This window comes from Papilio machaon, chromosome 14 (genome assembly GCF_912999745.1).
Source record: "Papilio machaon chromosome 14, ilPapMach1.1, whole genome shotgun sequence".
NCBI classification, from domain to species: domain Eukaryota; kingdom Metazoa; phylum Arthropoda; class Insecta; order Lepidoptera; family Papilionidae; genus Papilio; species Papilio machaon.
The window spans coordinates 2,907,813-2,926,293 of NC_059999.1; the positions used below are offsets into that span (position 1 = coordinate 2,907,813).

The following is an 18,481-nucleotide window of genomic DNA, read 5'->3' on the forward strand; positions in this document are numbered from 1 at the left end:
CACGATGTCGTTTCCTGTTAATCCTTACCTTCGCTCCTGTTAACGCGTTAATAACTCTGGAACGATACTAGACCTGTATTTGTTGTACTTAAAACTCTTACTCGTAAGTAATCTAAATGGTATTTTGATTTGTGTTCCAGGTGGTTGCCTCTGGTAGGAGTGAGGCACCAGTGATACCAGAGACCGCTGGTGGGTTCCGTCGTCTGCTTGACCCGTACGTGACCACCTACCGCCAGAAGCATCGCCTGTATACACCGGACGACCAGTACGGGATCGGCGCAAAAGACCATATCACCTTTTATGCAGAGTCTAACATTCCTAAGGTATTGTTTATAGGATTTTTAAGTAGGTTCCGTAAAGTGTTCTGTAGATTTCTTAGTTGTAAAATAATCTTGATCTTACGGCCTAAGACTACACGTCAAAACTTGGCTGACTCCTTACTTGCTGGATTGTTATTCCTCGATAAATACCAGATTGATGATCTTAATTCTTTTACACCTAGGTTCGAGGATTTGGTCCTAAGTTTAAAGAGATATGGATGCCATTGGAGGCTAAAGTTCACAGAGCTGTGTACGATAGAAGTCACGTCAAAAAAGAGTACCATGAAGTCGCGGCCTGCCACAACCCAGTCAATAATCTCAAAGGGTAAGTATGCAAATTAAAACATTTAGTGAGGATAAATAAGATTTTTATCATCAAACAACAAATTCATTTAACTTTAAATTTACACTATCTCAGGGTCTTTCAGTCAGAAACGAAGAAGCAATACACGCCACCGTTCGCGTCCCAACTCGCGTCTTGGAGTCATGGAGAGGAATACTTCCTGGCTCCATATCCCCCGAATCCCTATCAGACGAATATCGCTCCATTCATGTATTGCAGCGACTATTGTCATATCTCTCAGGGTACTAAGCCATGCATTGTCATTGACCAACTGGCCCACGACATGACACCCCATAAGCTTTGCAAACAAAGATTTAGCGTTTCTAGGGGCTGGTAAAGTATAATTTTTATTAAACAACTTGTTTTTAATATTGGTGTTGTTTTATTTTGTGGATTGTGTTGTCTTAAGCATGTTTTGTTGATTGAATATGTTTACGAAGGGATCGATAAATTTGTAGGTTATAGTCGTTTAGGTTAAATTCGATAAAATATTAGTGAAATGAAAATTACTTAAGCTTTTTTGAAATGTTGTATTGCATTTTTCGCTAACTGACAATTTTAATTACAAATTGAGATTATGATTCACAAACATTGTTTTGCCTTTAACAGGTCGCTAAACATTTTTTTTCCATTTTGTTCATTTATTTCTATTGTGGTTTCATTGGTATTAGTGTTGTCTGAAACATCAAAATACAAAAAAATAACTTTTCTTCCCATAAATCACATTTTAAGAATATCTTCATCCATCAGTGTCACTCAGGTAAAAGAGCCTTTTCCTTTGCCGTTATACTGTTAAAAGAATGGTCATATTCTCGTCATTTTATTTCAAGAAAGGATAAATTTACCTTTGGTTTTGTGACAAAGCAACTGGAACAGCCAGGAGAAGAGCACTCACATTTAATCAGCTTCTTTTTCTAATCAAGTAAAAAATAAAATAAGTACCAAAATAATTATAAATTAAAAAGTAATACTATATGCAGAAAGTACTGACGGCTTTCTTCTTAATGTTTGGGTAGAAAATATATTCATCGCATGGAGTTTCAACTTTCTGGAAAAATACCATTAAAATTTAATCAAATACCTTATATCTTATTTTTTAAAAGTATGTGTTATTACATAAGTGAATTATTTATATTTAGTAACATTATTGCTTGTTTATGTTACAGTGGATTTGCGCGGTCAAAACAACCAAAAAAACATATAAATCTTCTCAATTTGCAGTAAAGATAGAGATGATAATATGTTTCTATGTGCATTTGTTTGACAGTAACTTTACCTTTTCACACGAACAAGAGCAATGTGGGTTCTTGGGATTTTTTGGATTCTTGGTATTCTTGGAATCGGCCATTATTTTTTATTTGCCTTTTCCAAATCTTTTTTCTATCTCCGCTTTGAATGTTTCGTTTTTCTAAAATATTATTAATTGCTCAGTATTAATATGCGTTAAGGTATAAGTTAATACAATTCAACCAGTTTCATTTATATTACCCCAGGACACGTCGGGTTAGGACATATCGAATTTTTAGTTTCATCCAGGCATTTCTTATCCTGAAAAAAATCATAAAATAAATCTCTCACGATTTTTCAGTCATACAGATAAAGTCCGACCGGGAATATATATATATATATATATATATATATATATGTACAGTGGACCCCCGATAATCCGGCCCCTGCCTAATCCGGCGCCCCCTGTAATCCGACATGACTTAGAATTACATAAATTAAGTCTGATTTGTACTTCAAAGTACATACATATGTACGTATAATATATAGATTCTTGTCATTAGATATGTATGTGCATTTATGCTTAATTTTATAATAAAACGTAAGCTCTCAATTGTTATTTAATTTACTAAATTCGACTTACATAAATTAAGTCTGATTTGTACTTCAAAGTACATACATATGTTCGTATAATATATAGATTCTTGTCATTAGATATGTAATTTGTCGGATTACAAGGTACTCTTTCGTAAAAAAATCCGGACTATAGGGGTCTTAGGCAGTGCTCTATAATCCGACAAATTCGATAGTCCGACACTGCCCTGCATAATGTTTGCCGGATTACCGGGGGTCCACTGTATATATATATATATAACCATTCCTTCCAGTCAGGATTTCCTAAGGGTTCAGTTTAGGAGAATTTTACGTGTATGATGTAGGCGCATGGCCTTACTTTTACGTTAAGTTTAGCATGATAGTTTTAACCTGGCGTAACAAAACCTAGTAGCGTTTTCTTAAATATGAATCAATGAATTTGATTACTTACGCGGGTGCATGAATATTGCGAAGGTATTGGTGACTTTCTCCTCCGTGGCGGAAGACAGGGCGGGTTGTGGAAGCAACGGGAGGGATTGTTGCACGGCGCGCTCGCTCGCGGAGGCCAGAAACAAGGCATTAAATACGGAAAGCAAGAAGATGGTGGTGAACAACGCGGCAAGTGATGGCAGGACCTGGCAGCTACGGGCTGGTAAGATAATATTCATGTATTTATTCTTTATAAAATAATAAATTCAAGTAAAAGCGTATCACTTTTCTTTTTTTGGTCTGGGACTAAGTGTACTCCTTCCATTAGACATTCCGGAGTTCATCCTATCGTATCGGTAGCAGACCATTGACGGAATTTTTGGTTAATACAAAAAATAACGTTTTCAAATAACTTGCTGTTGCCCGCGACTCCGTTCGCGCGGAATTAAAAAAAAAACTTTAGTAGTCTATGTCTTTTTCCATGCTATGTTCTACATATATGCCAAATTTTAGCGAGATCCGTGCAGCCGTTCTGGAGATATATCCATCCATCCATCCCAACATTTACGCTTATTAGTAAGATAATAAAATGCTTCTATTAATACTTGCCTTTTTTAAAATACAACTTGATCGTGGCGTTATCTCGACCTGTTAAAATTTGATTTGTTAATCTATAAGTAACTTAGTAATTAAATAATTATGTAATTTTTTGCTTTATTAAACGAAATATTGTATATTGTATATAACTAGTTGTATGTAATTTAGCATTTGTAATCTTAAATATGTGTTTCGTATACTTTTTACAATTGGTGTGAAATTGTTCATTTGGTTTTGTACCTTATAAATTATTTTTCAGATGCATTCAAGGAAATAAAGTTTTTGACACACATATTTTACAAAACGTACAGTTTAAAGTTTACTTACCGGAGACGGTTCAAACTTTGGTTTTCGCTTCAATGAGATCTGTATACAAATAGTTTTAAATATTAGCCTTAAGATTGTGTTAATTTTGAGTATTTATTTATAATAAAAAAATCGTTACCTTCATGCCGTAACGAGTATTACAGTCCATCAAGCATCTTGGTTTAGCACAGGGCACTCGCTGTGAAGATAACAAGGTACTTCACTTAGTATCTTGTTAAATTAAGTAAACTCATTGTGCATGTTAAAATCTTACCTTACACTTTATCCTGCCCTTGTAGCACTAAAAACAAAAAAAATGTAGGATATTTATAATCAATAATACTAAATTACAATATAATGTTAGTATTATTAAAATGACTTACGCAAATCATGCATGGTGGGTTGTCCTAAAACATAGGAAAAAAATGTAATCAAAATTAATATATAATATAGTAGCTTGTAAAACAATATTTACCAAGTTTTTCAAGTTCATGATTTTAAAAAAATGTCGAACTAATCGCAAAATCTAGATTACGAATTAGTAAAGAAAATTCAGTAAAGAAGAGCATCACTGTTATTCTATTTCTTAAAGGTAGTGTAAATGAATAAATAAAACCTTACACAGCACGTCCCACATGGTATTTTACAAGGCGTTGGCTTAAGGAACGGTATTTTGGACGGCCTAGCGCATGGAGATCTGCATGGACTTCTGCATGGCGGAGAGCATGGACTTCTGCATGGCGAAGAGCATGGACTTCTGCATGGCGGAAAGCACGGACTTCTGCATGGACTTCTGCAACGTCTGCCGCAAGGTGACCCGCAAGGCGTTATTCTTATACTCGGTTTAGGACATGGTAGAGCTCTACTAGATCGTGCAGATACAACACAGGGCAATGTGCAGGGCAGTGAGCACACTATCCCACACGACTTGCATGACGAACAAAATGGATCGGTGCAGCTGTAACACTTTCCGCACTGCGAAAATAAATTATAGGACCAAATATAATTTCATAGCATCCAACTGATCGAAAGAATTACATTGATGTGTTAAAATAATTTCAGTACCTTAAGCGACAGCGGTAAATCGGTATTGCTCTGGAAAAAAATCAAATGATTTTACAGCAAGCTGCTAGAACTGAAATCTTACATTAGTTATATCTTATGTTTCGGGTTCTTAAGAAAATTTATTAGAACTGACACCTTAACCTTACTTTTAGTGACATTAAAATAAATTGAAATTATACCTTTACAAAAATTATGTATTCTAGTTGATAAGTTTTAATATTCATCTAATGTTTTCACATTCGTGTATGAAATTATTTCACAATAATAACATATACCTTGTGACAACATTTTTTCTCGCAGCAAAGCAGTTGTATGATAGTTGTTTGAGGAAATGCTGGGTCCTTATCGTCTTTACGGGATTTCTTCAGCATTTTAGAATCGACGATGGTAATATTGGACAAACCAAACATATTGTGTTCCTTGTCCAATCGTAAGATCGTCGAGAGACACTTCTCTCCAAAGCTGACGCAGCCCTTCATGTCTCCTTCAGAATCACTCGATTCTGGGACGGCAAAAGATACGCTCCGTGAAATAGGTGGTGTACTTGATCTACAACAAGGAAACCGTCATTGTATTTATATTGCTAAAACATACACGTTTCCTGGCATAGAAAAACTAGATTCAAATAACATGTACCTTCAAAGTCTCTTGAAATCGCCACGATGTCGTTTCCTGTTAATCCTTACCTTCGCTCCTGTTAACGCGTTAATAACTCTGGAACGATACTAGACCTGTATTTGTTGTACTTAAAACAGTAATTTGGATTGTTAGTTTTACGAACCTGGAATCGGTGGAATCGGTTTGACTATCAGTGAGCCATTGCATTTTTGTCAAATGCAATAAATTAGGATTTTCGCCTTCATCAGTTGTTTTTTCGTCAGAAAATTCGCTATTTTCCAATGTCGTAGTTGAAGCCTAGAAATGTAGTGTTAATAAAAATAAAATTATTTTAAAAAAGGTTCCTTCTTTGTCATATTGTATTAAAATGCTTACGTATCCTGTTGATAAATCGGCCTCTCTGAGGCATTCCGTATTTGTTGTATCTAAATTATCGCATAAGCCTTGAGTTCTTTCAACGAGTTTTGGTTCATCCTCCATTACCTGAAATGTAATTAATTTTATATGTGTATGTATATTCCTACAATGTTTATCATAATTTGCTCGCAAGATTTCGTAGTTCTTTGTAGGAAAAGGGTCGAAAAGAACGTAAAGAACATGAAATGAATGTGAGTAGGGTTTAGACGAAACTTAAAGGGAAGTTTGTTATTTAAAATCAGCTGACATATCTAAATTTGAATCTTATGTGAATTGTTCTAAGTCTTATACTTACTTGTTCAATAAGTTCGCGGGAAGGTCTTACGCAGCATCCTTTGAAGACTCTCTCCTGGTCCGAAGATGGCTTGATACGATTAGTTTGGCACATATAGGTGCAATAATGTTTTTGTTCGGAGCGGTTGGGTGGTATCATATTGGTGTGTTCAGCTTGGTTAGAGCCGATTTGTTCTTTCATTTCGCTATTGTTTGGTCTTACTGGATCCATATTGATATTTTTATTACTGTGATGTTATTTATCAAGATAAAGCAAAAATGTCACTAGCGACATGTTAAAAGCGTTTGATGGTGTAATGTACAGAAAAAAACAATTATTTGCAGTAATTTCTTTACATGGTGCTGTTTTGACGCTACACAAAATTATTTGATTGTTTGAAACCCAACTGTCATTTTGTCCAAATTTTCTCACCGTCGTTTTCTTTTTAATTGCTTTTTTTTTAAAGCAGTTATTATTACTCTAAATAGAACTTTGTGTTACATTAACACGAATTCATTTGTCTATTGAAAGTCAATATCATTAAAATATTTATATATTTCTATCGACATTCACCCTTAACTGATACTTGTAATGTACCTATCAATACGTTTAGAACAGTGTATTCAAAAAATTACGTTACTTGTTTGAATCCCTGAAGGCGCCTATTTATTTAGAGTCAAGTTTATTTACTATTCAATTACTATTTATAAATACTTAGATTATGGATTTCGATAGGTACTTTGATTGCCTACTATCATATTGAATTAAGTATTAACATCTTCAGAGTGGGCTAGATAACGCATTTGAACTTTAGTACGGATATACTCGTACGTCCATTGTATTGTGATATATTTTGCCAATCCGTCTTAGGAATTTAACATACAATGTTACGACGAACGAACTACATGTTAATTTAATGAATATAATTTTACCATGAAACTTAACAGTGGTCATATTTTTCCAATAATAAATGGATCGAATATGTTATTTATATAATAAATTGTAGCATTTAAGATAGTGAGACCGCTACGGGCAAGTGATGTGAATGACATCAGACCGGACAAAAAGCTCGCGTAACAAAGGAATAACAATAAAAAAAGAGATTTTCACAACGATTAGACGGACACGCTTCGTTTGGACCGCGTTAAATCTGACGCGCCGCACTTTTTTTGCATGTCTATCGGTCAATCTGTAAAAAGGTATCAAATTAATTACAAATTAATTAAAACGTCTCTTATAATGATATTTATTCCGATTTATTCCTGACAATAATTATTGTATGTATCTATTGTGATAGTAGATTGTAATTATTGTACGGAACAATATTTATAAAAATTGGTATGAAGAAATAGCTCTCTGACCTTAAAGGTCCTCTTTTTAGGCTTTTTCAAACAAATAATAATAAACACAAGATGTGACTACGATTGTAGATATTTAACAAGCTTTTTCATTTCTCGATGTTGAAATGAATCAAATATTTTAACCAATGTAGTTATACTACATTTTGTCCATCCTAAGAAGTGAATGGTTCGATAGCTGAAGCAAACTATCAGAAGACAGTAATCCCCTAAGTACTTGTGATGCAAAACTTAAATAAGATTGTGACTGAACGTATGATACTAGCAAAAAATAAATTGATGTTATTGTGTTCTGAATGAAGTACAGTCAATATCAGTTGCTTTTAAAAATATAAAAGTTATTTAATTTGTAGTTACTTTGAATTATAGTAAAAAAAATCTTTTTACCGCATTATTACGCAGTAAAACTGACCCTTCTTGTGATTGTTTCCTTAAAATACTAAAACTTCTAATTTATATGAAGCGAATTAAAATGGAATTCATTGTATTATTCATACTTTATTGTAAAAATAGTGAATTAAAATAACTTTAAACTGAAAACATAATCACAGAAAATTAGTTTTAAAATGAAACTATTACTTTAATTAAATCATTTACCTGTTACATCACTTTCGTGCGGGATGTTACTGAAACGATTGTAAATACCTGAATTAATGAAACGCCACATTTTGTCCAGTTAATTCACATTGATCCAGAGATTACAAACCATTTGTACCCAACTATACAAAAATGTTTATTATTATTTTAACGAACAATCACGACGATTAAGAATAACATAAGTAATTTCCAAATGTTAAAATTGAAAATTGAACAATTATGAAATATTTCATACTAGTTGTCGCCCGCGACTTCGTCCGCGCGGAATTAAAAAAAAAAACAAAGTAGCCTATATGTTCTTCCAGACTATGATCTACATCTGTGCCAAATTTAAGCGAGATCCTTTGAGCCGTTCGGGAGATACCTTTAAATAAACATCCATCCATCCGTCCAAACATTCGCATTTATAACATTAGTAAGATATCTACCTGCATTGACACTTTTTATATGGTTGTATTCCTCTACTTATTTTAAGTTTGACTGGAGTATTCACTGATCTTGTTTCCAAATAGTACTTAATAATATTATAATTACCAAAAAAGTTTGATAGGGAGGAAATTCAAAAAGTCGTTCCTTTATGTTTATGACCCCTGTATCAAAGCGGTGTGCGCAAAGGCTTTGTGTTGTATCACTCTCGATACGAATGCCGGCGCACGCGCAATATTTCTATAAAATGGTACTATGATGCTCGAATATTTCACTTAAATTCCTGTTAAAAAGTTAATAATGTTTTGTGATTAAATAGTTGTTGAAATTAAGATAAATAAATTAAAATGACTGCGTGTACGTTGTTCTTGTGGATTGTACTTGTTTGGTGGACCGTTGATGCTCAATTTGGAAGTAAGTTTTTATGAAATTCTACTGCTTTTCTGATTCTGCTGTATTTTGTAAACTACAGTTTAAAATTCTTGATTTTGATATTTCCTTTGTCAATGATTAAGTTGAGCACTTTAAAGTTAGGGAAATAAGATAATGAAAATGTAAAATAGAATTTCAGAATATGTCTCATAAATAAATATTTTTTTCTATCGCAAAATGTCCTTGAAAGTGATACCTAGTATGATTTAATGATAGCTTGACATGAAAATTATACAATAACGTGCATTAACGTTTAATAATCGGTGATCACAATGATGCATGATGATCATATGACTAGATAGCAGCGGCCTTGTTGATGAACTGATTTCATCTAATTGCGAGGTCATTACGAATTACAATCAAACGTGACATTGTGATCCTATACTATTTGTGATGCTTCTCAAATGATTATTCAATAATGCACATAAATATATATTGAACAAAAATCTTAAAACAAAGGAAAAAGGTTTGAGAAGTGTTTAAAATTCCGCGTTTCTTTTATTGTTGTTTAAATCTTTTTAACTTCGTATTTCATGTACTTAGTCCAAATGAAACTTTTGGTCTATATTTCATTTTTCTCCTCGTCTTACATCTATTTCTATATGCTATTACATAAGAGATTCTTCCTTAATAAATCATATAGTTTGAGTTTGTCTCGCACGTCATGATAATTTAATTTTTTGTTTACTGTTCTAGCTGTATCAATCAGTTTGGATATGGGACGTGCTGAAGAGGAAGCTTTAAATTTCAAAGTGAGTTATGTAAATCCTTATCACATCATTCTTGAAGTGAACTTTGACTTAATGTTGTTAAATATTTTTAGGGTCGATGTCCACCGAATACTTCTTGCATTCCAATCAGCTCATGTCCACTGTTAGAAGATCTCATGGACTTTTCTTGCTTTTCATCAGACAAGTAAGTGTTACATTAATAATTTATTTCAGTATTATAACAGAATTCCAAAAGGAGGAGGTTCTCAGATAATATGTGCATCTTTTTTATTTTTTTAATATTATTGTAAAACTGCTTTGTAACTATTAGATACTTCCACCGTCTGAATTCACTGACTTGCGGCAACAATAATGCAGAGGACCTCGTGTGCTGTCCAGCATGCGAGTGCGCGCGCGTACATCCGCCCAACACGGCGGAGTGCGGCCGCAGCATGGTGCGAGCCAACGACTACAAGGGCATCGGCCTGCATCCCTGGGTCGCTAGGATTGGATTCACAAGTAGGTACCAATAAAACAATAACCAATTATATTATTATTATAAGTTAAAGATGATAATATTTGTACAAGGACATTAACGATTTCAAAAAGTTTTCTACATGAAATGGACATTTGATCAAAACCTTGCCATTTATAGAACGACTTTGGATTATTAGAGTATTTTTAAAATTTTAGACAAAGACACTGGGACGGTGAGATTTGCATGCAGCGGTTCAATCATAGCCAAGAGAGTTGTACTGACCGCCGCCCACTGCGCGCTAGCTAAGCCTGAGGGATACAAATTGTAAGAAATCTTATCTATAGTACGACTTGACCAAATTTGAATATTTACTGTTGCTCTCTTAACTCTGGTCACTAAGATAGCCAGCCCCTTACCGTAGTTAGTATGAAATTTAGACTAAGTGATTGTTTGTTTAGTAAGATGTTGGAACGAAGTTCCTTATCGCGCGTTGTGAAAGGGGGCTAGACGGAAAAAATTCTTACGAAAAGTTGTCACGACACTTTTTGCTATAGTAAGTATGTTAACGACGAATGAGCGCTACTTCACCATGGCAACGACGTGACAATATATAACGAAAATTCATAGAAATTAAATGTACTTCTTGTGAAGACTTAAGTTTTTTATTCATAGAATAAACATTGGTTCCTTCACTAATTAATCGAAAGGAACTTCGTTCCATCCGGGTTTCCCTCCCTTGACACCTCTCAAGTTTTTTATTTTTCTCCGAAGCATCTTAATTCATAATAGATAGCACATAATCAGGTTTTCGGTTGCATGTATCAACCCTGAACCATGTCAAAACGCACGCTTCTAAGGAAAAAATGTTAAATTTAATTCCCAAAATACATTTTTACCTAGATCAACGGTGGTGGTAGGCGAGTGGGATACTACGCGCAGTCCCGACTGCAACGAGTACTTCTGCGCGCCCGTGACGCAGGCCCTCAAGGTCGACAACGTGGTTGTGCACCCTGGTTACGAGCAAAAGATCTTTCGCCACGACATCGCACTCATCGTTCTCAAAGACGATATCAAGTATTCAGGTCTGTTATGTTGTAACTGTCAGTGTACTCTTCATAGGACCATAGGAACATGTTGGAATCACAATTTATTGGATCAGAAATCTGACTTTCAATTTAATAAAGCATTTGTTCATTAAGGTCATCAAATGACCTTGAATTGGTATATTTAAATCAGTGTTAATAATCTCGATGTTAATTATAAATTTTTTCAGTGACAGCGGCTCCGCTCTGCCTCAACGATAAACCGGAAATTGTTATAAATGAACGAGCAACGCTCGTCGGATGGGGAAAATTATCCGGACAGACTAACATGGTATGCTTCGTTTACAGCTGGACAGCTGTCACTGCACTGTAATTGCTGACTTTTCTACAATTGATTGGTTAGGAAGTTCTGGTTAAGTTAATTTTATTCAGTATTGCAAGGAACCAAGTCTAACTAACTGTACATATTACTAGTTGTCTTCCACGACTTCATCCGCGCAGATAAGTAGCCTATGTGTTCTTCCAGACTATGTTCTACATCTATGCCAAACTTCATCAAGATCCGTTGGCCCGTTCCGAAAATACCTTCAAACAAACATCCATCCATCTAAACATTCGCATTTATAATATTAGGATTTTTGAAGATATGCTATGACACTACCGGAAAGACTTCGAATAGTATGACACCTTATACTTCAATATTGATAAATCCTTTAAGGCTAGAAGCGGTTACAATTAAATTACTTATAAACATTATCAACTAATCCCAAAAATACCATGGGCAAGAACCTCTAAAAATAGGACTGACTTGATTGAAAATGTGACTCTGATCTATAGGTAGGCAAACAACAACAACTAGAGGTACCGTTGGTCCCTCTGGAGACATGTGAGAGTATTTTCGGGGAGTCAGTGCCGGTACACGAGGGACAGCTCTGCGCAGGGGGGGAAGAAGGCAGAGATGCCTGCTCGGGCTTCGGAGGAGCTCCCTTACTGATCAATAGAGATGGACAGTACTTACAGGTAATACATAGTCAAGGTAAATATACCATTTAAGATACAGTTCTAATGTAAAAATTGTCTAAAATCTAATGTAAAAATTGTCTAAAATCTTGATCGTCGATGACCTCTAGAAACTAAAGTATGGTTATAAAACTTTGGTTGAATAGAAAACATTTTAATTTATATAACCTTAATAATTCGTCAAAGTCACAACCAAAGGGTTCCAGCCTTCCCTAAATAAGGTTCAATTAGACCAGTAACACTGGTCCAGTGCGGGTTGTTTTACATTCACACATCTTTGAACTTCTTCTTATATATGTTCTGGTTTTCTTTACATTCCTGCATCTTAAAAAAAAGATTAACTGTAGGTTTCGGAGACTAAAATCTCTGTATAAAACATATCGTCATCCCTGTCATTATCTTTGACAAAACAGTGATTTAATCTCAGAAACCCACAGTAAATAATATATTGATATAAGTATTTGTTTATATTTTAGATCGGTATCGTATCGTTCGGTTCAGAGAACTGTGGCAGCGAGGGCGTGCCCAGCGTCTACACAAACATCGCGCACTACTTCCATTGGATCGTAGAAAACTCTCCCTCGTGAATCTATTTCATTGTTGTTTGAAAAAAAATGTGTCTTTAATTGTTTATTAAATACTAGCTGTCACCAGCGACTCCGTCTGCGAGGAATTAAAAAACTGAATAAGCCTATATGTTCTTTCAGACTATGTTCTACATATGTGGAAAATTTTATCAAGATCCGTTGAACAGTTCCGGAGATACCATATAACAAATATCCATTCATCTATCCATCGGTCCATCCATCCATCCATCTAAACTTTCGCATTATTAGTAAGACTGTAGAAACGAGAAGAAAAATTAAATTAATGTGGTAAGGGCGAGAAAAGAGAGCCTTGTGGGTACTATCCTAAAAAAAATGCAGTGTTGTGGTACACTTTACTACGAAACTAATACTCTTTCACATTTAAAATTTGGCACAGTAATTACAATTTATTAAATAGGATTCTAAACATAGATGTATTATCTATGTTTAGAATCCTATTTAATACCAGGAAAATAGATTTATTTCATTCAAATTTTATTGCATTTCTAACGCCATCTGTTAGAAAATAATAAAATCAAATCGGAAAATTATACATACCTTGTATAATTTTCCGTTTTAAAAGTCTAAATACTATCTAAATTATATTTTAAAAATTATGACAAGGTAGAAATCTTTTTCACTTCTAATTAACCGCTTTTGCTAGTTATTAATTAAAATAACTAGTTTAATTTGGTTCTATACAAACAGACATCTGTATTATGAAATTAAGACAGCGACATCTAGTGGTGAAGTTAAAACATTCTTAGGAACTTTGGTGGGTATTTGTAAATTTGTAATATTACAATGAAATACTGGATGAATGTACAAAGCGTATATTTCAGGTAGAATTATAAAAGATATATTGCCAGGCGCGATTGTTGTAATATCGCGCACACGGCGCCACCTCGCGGAGAGTAGCACACAAAGTTCCGATAAGATCAGTCATTGCAGCGTCTTGAAAGTCTTGACTGAATATCTAAAAATAAAACATACTACTTAATATTACGATGACTAGAACTTCTAAATGATAAGTGTAATGGATCTGAAAATCACTTATGCATCATAATTGTAAGTTATTCTGTAATTTTTTTTTATCAACTGCTTTTAAAAAAGAAAATATCCAATTGACAAGTTTACATATCTTGTTGGATAAATTATAATATACAGTCTTAACATTTGAAATAAGTTAAATAACATTTTTTAAATCTAATTACTACTACAGTTACATATAGGACACTCTATTTTGAAGACAGGATTATTATCGGAACTGTGAGCCTAGTACAAATATTTGTGACAATCGCCATCGCGTCGACGAAATTTGTATTAAAATATGTTAATATTTTGGGCACACCAAATTTTTTGACTCATACTAATTATGACATATTTGACGATGACGATACGAAGGCGATTATCGTGCTAGGCCACTGACCTAACATAAACCATACAAGAGTAGTATATAGAGCTTTTTCTTTACGTAAATACTAAATTATCATCTACTGCATACTTACCCCGTCGATAGTCACTGTGGGTATGAACTTAGGCTTCAACTTGTCAGTGTGGTACTCGGAGTCCAGCTGTAGCGCCACTCCCTCACCCGCCAGCACACAGCGCTCCACATCGCTCACTGACAGCCCCGCGTGCTTCACACACTGTAAGAATATACATTATGGTTTTTTTTATATTATTATTGAACTTATCTTCAAACATCGTTCTTATTTTGATTGGTTTCGGAACAACGTTTTCAATCGATGTTTCGTCCGAGATTTCATTTGACATTTCTTTACAACGTCATGTGTGTATATTTAAGTCATGGTGGAAATTAATTTTTTTAGTGTTTTTCAAATAGACAATTGATACCTCAGTTACAGTAGAATCACAACAAGGAGATGATGATGATGAGTTTATTACTTGTGCGCAATCAGAAATCTCTGGTAAAGAATATTTACGTCTACTTGTGGTGTGTTTCTTTAAAAACGACGAGATTATTGATTCAAGTAATTTTCTAGCTACTTACAGCTAGACTGCCACGAGCGCCGGACTCTGATGCCATCTCACAGACGACGTAGGTGACGCGTTGTACGTCGCTGTGGCCTCGCATATGCCTCAGCGCGCACTCTTGTACCATGTTGCCGAGGCACTCCTCCGGCCCGTGCTGGCATTCGAAACCATCGTCGCCGTAGTTTATACTCTGAAATATGTTATGTGTAGTCAGGACGTTAGTTGTTACGAGTATATATTTATGCAAAGTTTAAATATTATAAATACGCTTTAATTCGGAATCTCTAGCGGCTAAAATTAATATTAGATCTTTAACCATTTTTGCTTATTTCTGGTTAAAAAAATCATTTTAAATTTGTTTGGTCTTATTTTAACAAATTACAGATTTTTAAAATGATCTAACGTTTTGAGGGCCATCGAGTAAATTGGTTTTGAAAATTTTCGGATCGATCTCAAGAATCGAAGCCAAAGTATGAAGTCATCTTACCCTCGACTTTCCAAACGGTATAAGTCTGAGCTTGACATATCTGTGCAGCAATTCGATGGCTGGTTGCAGCTGGTCTAGTACAAATTTCTTGCTGTCCGGACACTTGCTCTCGTAGTATACTGTAAGAAGGTGCTGAAAATAAGCTAGAATTGTAGCTATTAATTTTAAATATAAATAAACCTTACAAAATAAGAAACGATATTGACACTCCGAGAGAGAAGACATTAAAAATATAGTCGTAACTTATATAAACCCTTAGCTGTTTTTATTTTTGGAATTTAATTTACAAAGTCCTGATTTTCCGACTACGTTCCGTTTTTATATTAGTAATTGAATAACATCTTCCTCGAGGTTTAATTCATACAGAAAATAAATACAAACCATTCGAAATGTAATCTATTTTTATGATCAATATGTTTTATGTAGAGCAAGTATAAATAATAGATACAATCGTATACCGGCCGGGGCAGGACAACTTTCACTGATACATTGAAGTCTTGCTCAAGGAAGACAGGTCCATATGGTCATACATTAATACCTTTACATGTTGACTTAACATTATTGTCATATAGGTCAGGGTTAGTTTAAAATGTAGCAGATTTGAAATATAAATAAAATCATAAACACGTCACATTACCCCCCCCCCCCCCCTTTAGATTATCCAAAAGGAAATAACATTACATTATCTTACTAATATTATAAATGCGAATGTTTAGATAGATGGATGGATGTTTGTTTGTTTGAAGGTACCTCCGGAACGGCTCAACGGATCTTGATGAAATTTGACACAGACTATTACTTTTTTTTTAATTCCGGGCGGACGAATTCGCGGACGACAGCTATTTAGCTATTTAGAATTCTAAATTATATCTTTCACCTCTGCAATCAAAGTTATTAAATAATTTAGTGTGTTAAAAATTCGGCACGGTTTTTAGTCGAGTATTATTTAGTAGAGGTGTGAAATACTATGGCATCGGCTATTATATTTGGAGGTCGTTCAGATAGCGTTAAATTACTGTAACGTGCTGAAAATAATTATTTTCAATACACAATGCTCTCATTACCAAATGAACAAAAATGAATGGTATATATTATAAATGTAAATTATACGTTTAACGCCAATTTTAATAAAGGAGTTCTATATTGTGTGTTGTTCCTTAGTGCATTTTTTACTCTTGTCCCGAAGTCAAACTTGTATGAAACAGTCATTATAATATATCTGTGAATCGAACCCGAATAAAAGCCTATTCCAAAATTAGTTAACCACTACAATGCGCGAATCATTAGATTTCAATAGTAGAATAACATGTTGATGTCATTGTTTTAGTACATTGTTTAGATCGCATCCGTACAGAGTTTTTAAACATTTTGACGTGTATACTCGTAAATAACCTGTGGGCCTGGTACGAATCTATATATATATAAAAGAAAGTCGTGTTAGTTACACTATTTATAACTCAAGAACGGCTGAATCGATTTGACTGAAAATTGATGGGCAGGTAGCTTAGAACCAGGATTTTTACCCCGTTTTCTATTTTTTATTCCGCGCGGACGGAGTCGCGGGTAAAAGCTAGTTTCATATAAAATATATGACTTGTAAGTCATGTAAAATATATGGCTTTGTAAGTCCTACAATGAGAAACCGATGAGCGGATAAACTAGCTTTAAATATCTTTCTCGCGACTTGTCTTAGAATCGATTCTAAGTCGTAACAGAATTCAATAAAAAAAAAATAACGCGATACAAATTTGGAGATCTATATTTTAAAATGAGCAAGATTGGATATCATTTCATCTAATTTTGACTGTCTAAATAAATATTAGTCTATCATCTTTATCCTACAATTTATTCTCTCAAGACTTGACACGTAAAAGCTATAGAAAATAGTATAAATCGAAGGTATATATATTATTTCACATGAGAATAAAATACTATGTAGTTTCCATAGTCAACTACGAATATTTTAAGAGTACAATAAAAAATACAAAATTACTTTACAATTAAATAAAAAATAAAATACCTTTTGTGGTAAATATCCTATACAAAGCTGTACTCCTGCGCACAAGAGCAAAAAAGATTGAAAAAAATTACAGTTCACCATTTTCAAAACACAATGAAATTACACATCCTACACATAAAAGTAAATTAATATCGGAATGATTTTCAATACATTTTCGAGCAACGTCTCAATGCGTTGTGTGCGAAACAGTAAACAGTTGTGTCAACAAATATCATAGTGGTTGTAGTTAACACACACTATGACAGTCTACGAATGTACAACACTTTTATACGCTTGTGTGAGTGTATTGGCCTAATAGCTATAACTAAATTATCTATATCTATTAATAAAATTACAGTTTATATATGTAATATCGAAAATGACAAAAACCATTTTTTTAAATTTTGATCTGTGTTCTTAAGGTTGCGCTTGTAATCTCTGGAACGGCTAGACCGATTTTTACAGGAAGATAGGTGTAACCTGTAGCTGTTACCTTGATAAAATCGTTAGGAAAATAAATAGATCGACAATCTATCAATAGGTATTCTATATTCAAAATGAATTTACCAAAATAATAGTGTAGAGTTTACAATATTGAAAAAAATATTTAAGAAATAGAACAATTAAAATATTCCGTTCATTTTAATCATCGGCGAAAATGGAAAAGAAAAACTTTTATAACAAACTAGTTCTCTCGAGGTCCTTTACTTTAAAATTGCAATGGATCTGCTTCCTTGTTTTCATCTGCTAAAACAACAACTTCAACATAGGTTGATCTTAAAACTTAAACGGCATTATTTTTATAGGTTTTAATAAGAGATTAAATTACAAAGTACTTACCACTCAAAATATAGAATATATTTGGGCATAAAGTGCATAAGCTATTACAACAGAAAGGATAATCGTCCAGTATGGATGTATCAGATATATTGCGTAGAATATTATCAGGAGAAATATTAAGAAGAACACTATTTCCATTTAAGTTCTTGATACATTTTTATTTATTTAATTTTGTTACAATTTTAATAATAAACTGAATTTATTTACAATGATAGTGTCAGCACTTTCATGACATTTTAAATTTGATTGACACAATAACAAACCAATAGACAAAATAATTTCATGTAAGGCAAAGTTTAAAAACATATTTCTGGAC

General features: G+C 33.8%; 4 protein-coding genes across 4 annotated transcripts; 2 read left to right on the top strand and 2 right to left on the bottom strand.

The window, feature by feature from the left end:
- Positions 1-128: 128 nt before the first annotated feature.
- LOC123721671 lies at positions 129-1,000 on the top strand (the record flags this gene model as incomplete). The annotated part of the gene is made up of 3 exons (XM_045681077.1): positions 129-323; positions 503-645; positions 739-1,000. Coding segments are annotated over 3 exons (600 nt in total), but the record flags the coding sequence as incomplete, so codon positions are not given.
- A 654-nt stretch (positions 1,001-1,654) lies between these two features.
- LOC106719801 lies at positions 1,655-6,577 on the bottom strand. The gene is made up of 14 exons (XM_045681078.1): positions 6,212-6,577; positions 5,875-5,982; positions 5,663-5,796; positions 5,157-5,430; positions 4,438-4,791; positions 4,200-4,223; positions 4,091-4,117; positions 3,956-4,015; positions 3,838-3,876; positions 3,523-3,561; positions 2,936-3,133; positions 2,152-2,211; positions 1,940-2,071; positions 1,655-1,711 (listed from the first exon to the last, which is right to left on the bottom strand). The coding sequence occupies exons 1-13, from the start codon at positions 6,419-6,421 to the stop codon at positions 2,018-2,020; spliced, it is 1,581 nt and encodes a 526-aa protein (XP_045537034.1). The 5' UTR covers positions 6,422-6,577; the 3' UTR covers positions 1,655-1,711; positions 1,940-2,017.
- A 2,204-nt stretch (positions 6,578-8,781) lies between these two features.
- LOC106719800 (CLIP domain-containing serine protease 14D) lies at positions 8,782-12,900 on the top strand. The gene is made up of 9 exons (XM_045680986.1): positions 8,782-8,985; positions 9,700-9,755; positions 9,827-9,918; positions 10,045-10,232; positions 10,407-10,515; positions 11,092-11,273; positions 11,465-11,565; positions 12,072-12,254; positions 12,731-12,900. Exons 1-9 carry the CDS (start codon positions 8,919-8,921, stop codon positions 12,839-12,841), a joined length of 1,089 nt encoding a protein of 362 aa, XP_045536942.1. The 5' UTR covers positions 8,782-8,918; the 3' UTR covers positions 12,842-12,900.
- Positions 12,901-13,676: 776 nt separating this feature from the next.
- Positions 13,677-17,570, bottom strand: LOC106707578 (GILT-like protein 1). The gene is made up of 5 exons (XM_045680987.1): positions 17,347-17,570; positions 15,327-15,458; positions 14,856-15,029; positions 14,350-14,490; positions 13,677-13,817 (listed from the first exon to the last, which is right to left on the bottom strand). Exons 1-5 carry the CDS (start codon positions 17,425-17,427, stop codon positions 13,680-13,682), a joined length of 666 nt encoding a protein of 221 aa, XP_045536943.1. The 5' UTR covers positions 17,428-17,570; the 3' UTR covers positions 13,677-13,679.
- Between the last annotated feature and the right edge of the window lie 911 nt (positions 17,571-18,481).

Excerpts from the sequence above, each read along its gene's own strand:
- LOC106707578 (XM_045680987.1), bottom strand. The coding sequence starts at position 17,427 with ATGGTGAACTGTAATTTTTTTCAATCTTTTTTGCTCTTGTGCGCAGGA. Across the intron at positions 15,459-17,346 it reads TAGGATATTTACCACAAAAG|CACCTTCTTACAGTATACTA; the intron begins GTATTTTATTTT and ends GCTTATTTTCAG. Across the intron at positions 13,818-14,349 it reads CCACAGTGACTATCGACGGG|ATATTCAGTCAAGACTTTCA; the intron begins GTAAGTATGCAG and ends TTTTATTTTTAG.
- LOC106719800 (XM_045680986.1), top strand. The coding sequence starts at position 8,919 with ATGACTGCGTGTACGTTGTTCTTGTGGATTGTACTTGTTTGGTGGACC. Across the intron at positions 8,986-9,699 it reads CGTTGATGCTCAATTTGGAA|CTGTATCAATCAGTTTGGAT; the intron begins GTAAGTTTTTAT and ends TTACTGTTCTAG. Across the intron at positions 11,566-12,071 it reads TATCCGGACAGACTAACATG|GTAGGCAAACAACAACAACT; the intron begins GTATGCTTCGTT and ends TCTGATCTATAG.
- LOC106719801 (XM_045681078.1), bottom strand. The coding sequence starts at position 6,421 with ATGGATCCAGTAAGACCAAACAATAGCGAAATGAAAGAACAAATCGGC. Across the intron at positions 5,431-5,662 it reads ACCGATTCCACCGATTCCAG|ATCAAGTACACCACCTATTT; the intron begins GTTCGTAAAACT and ends TCCTTGTTGTAG. Across the intron at positions 4,792-5,156 it reads AGAAAAAATGTTGTCACAAG|TGCGGAAAGTGTTACAGCTG; the intron begins GTATATGTTATT and ends TTATTTTCGCAG.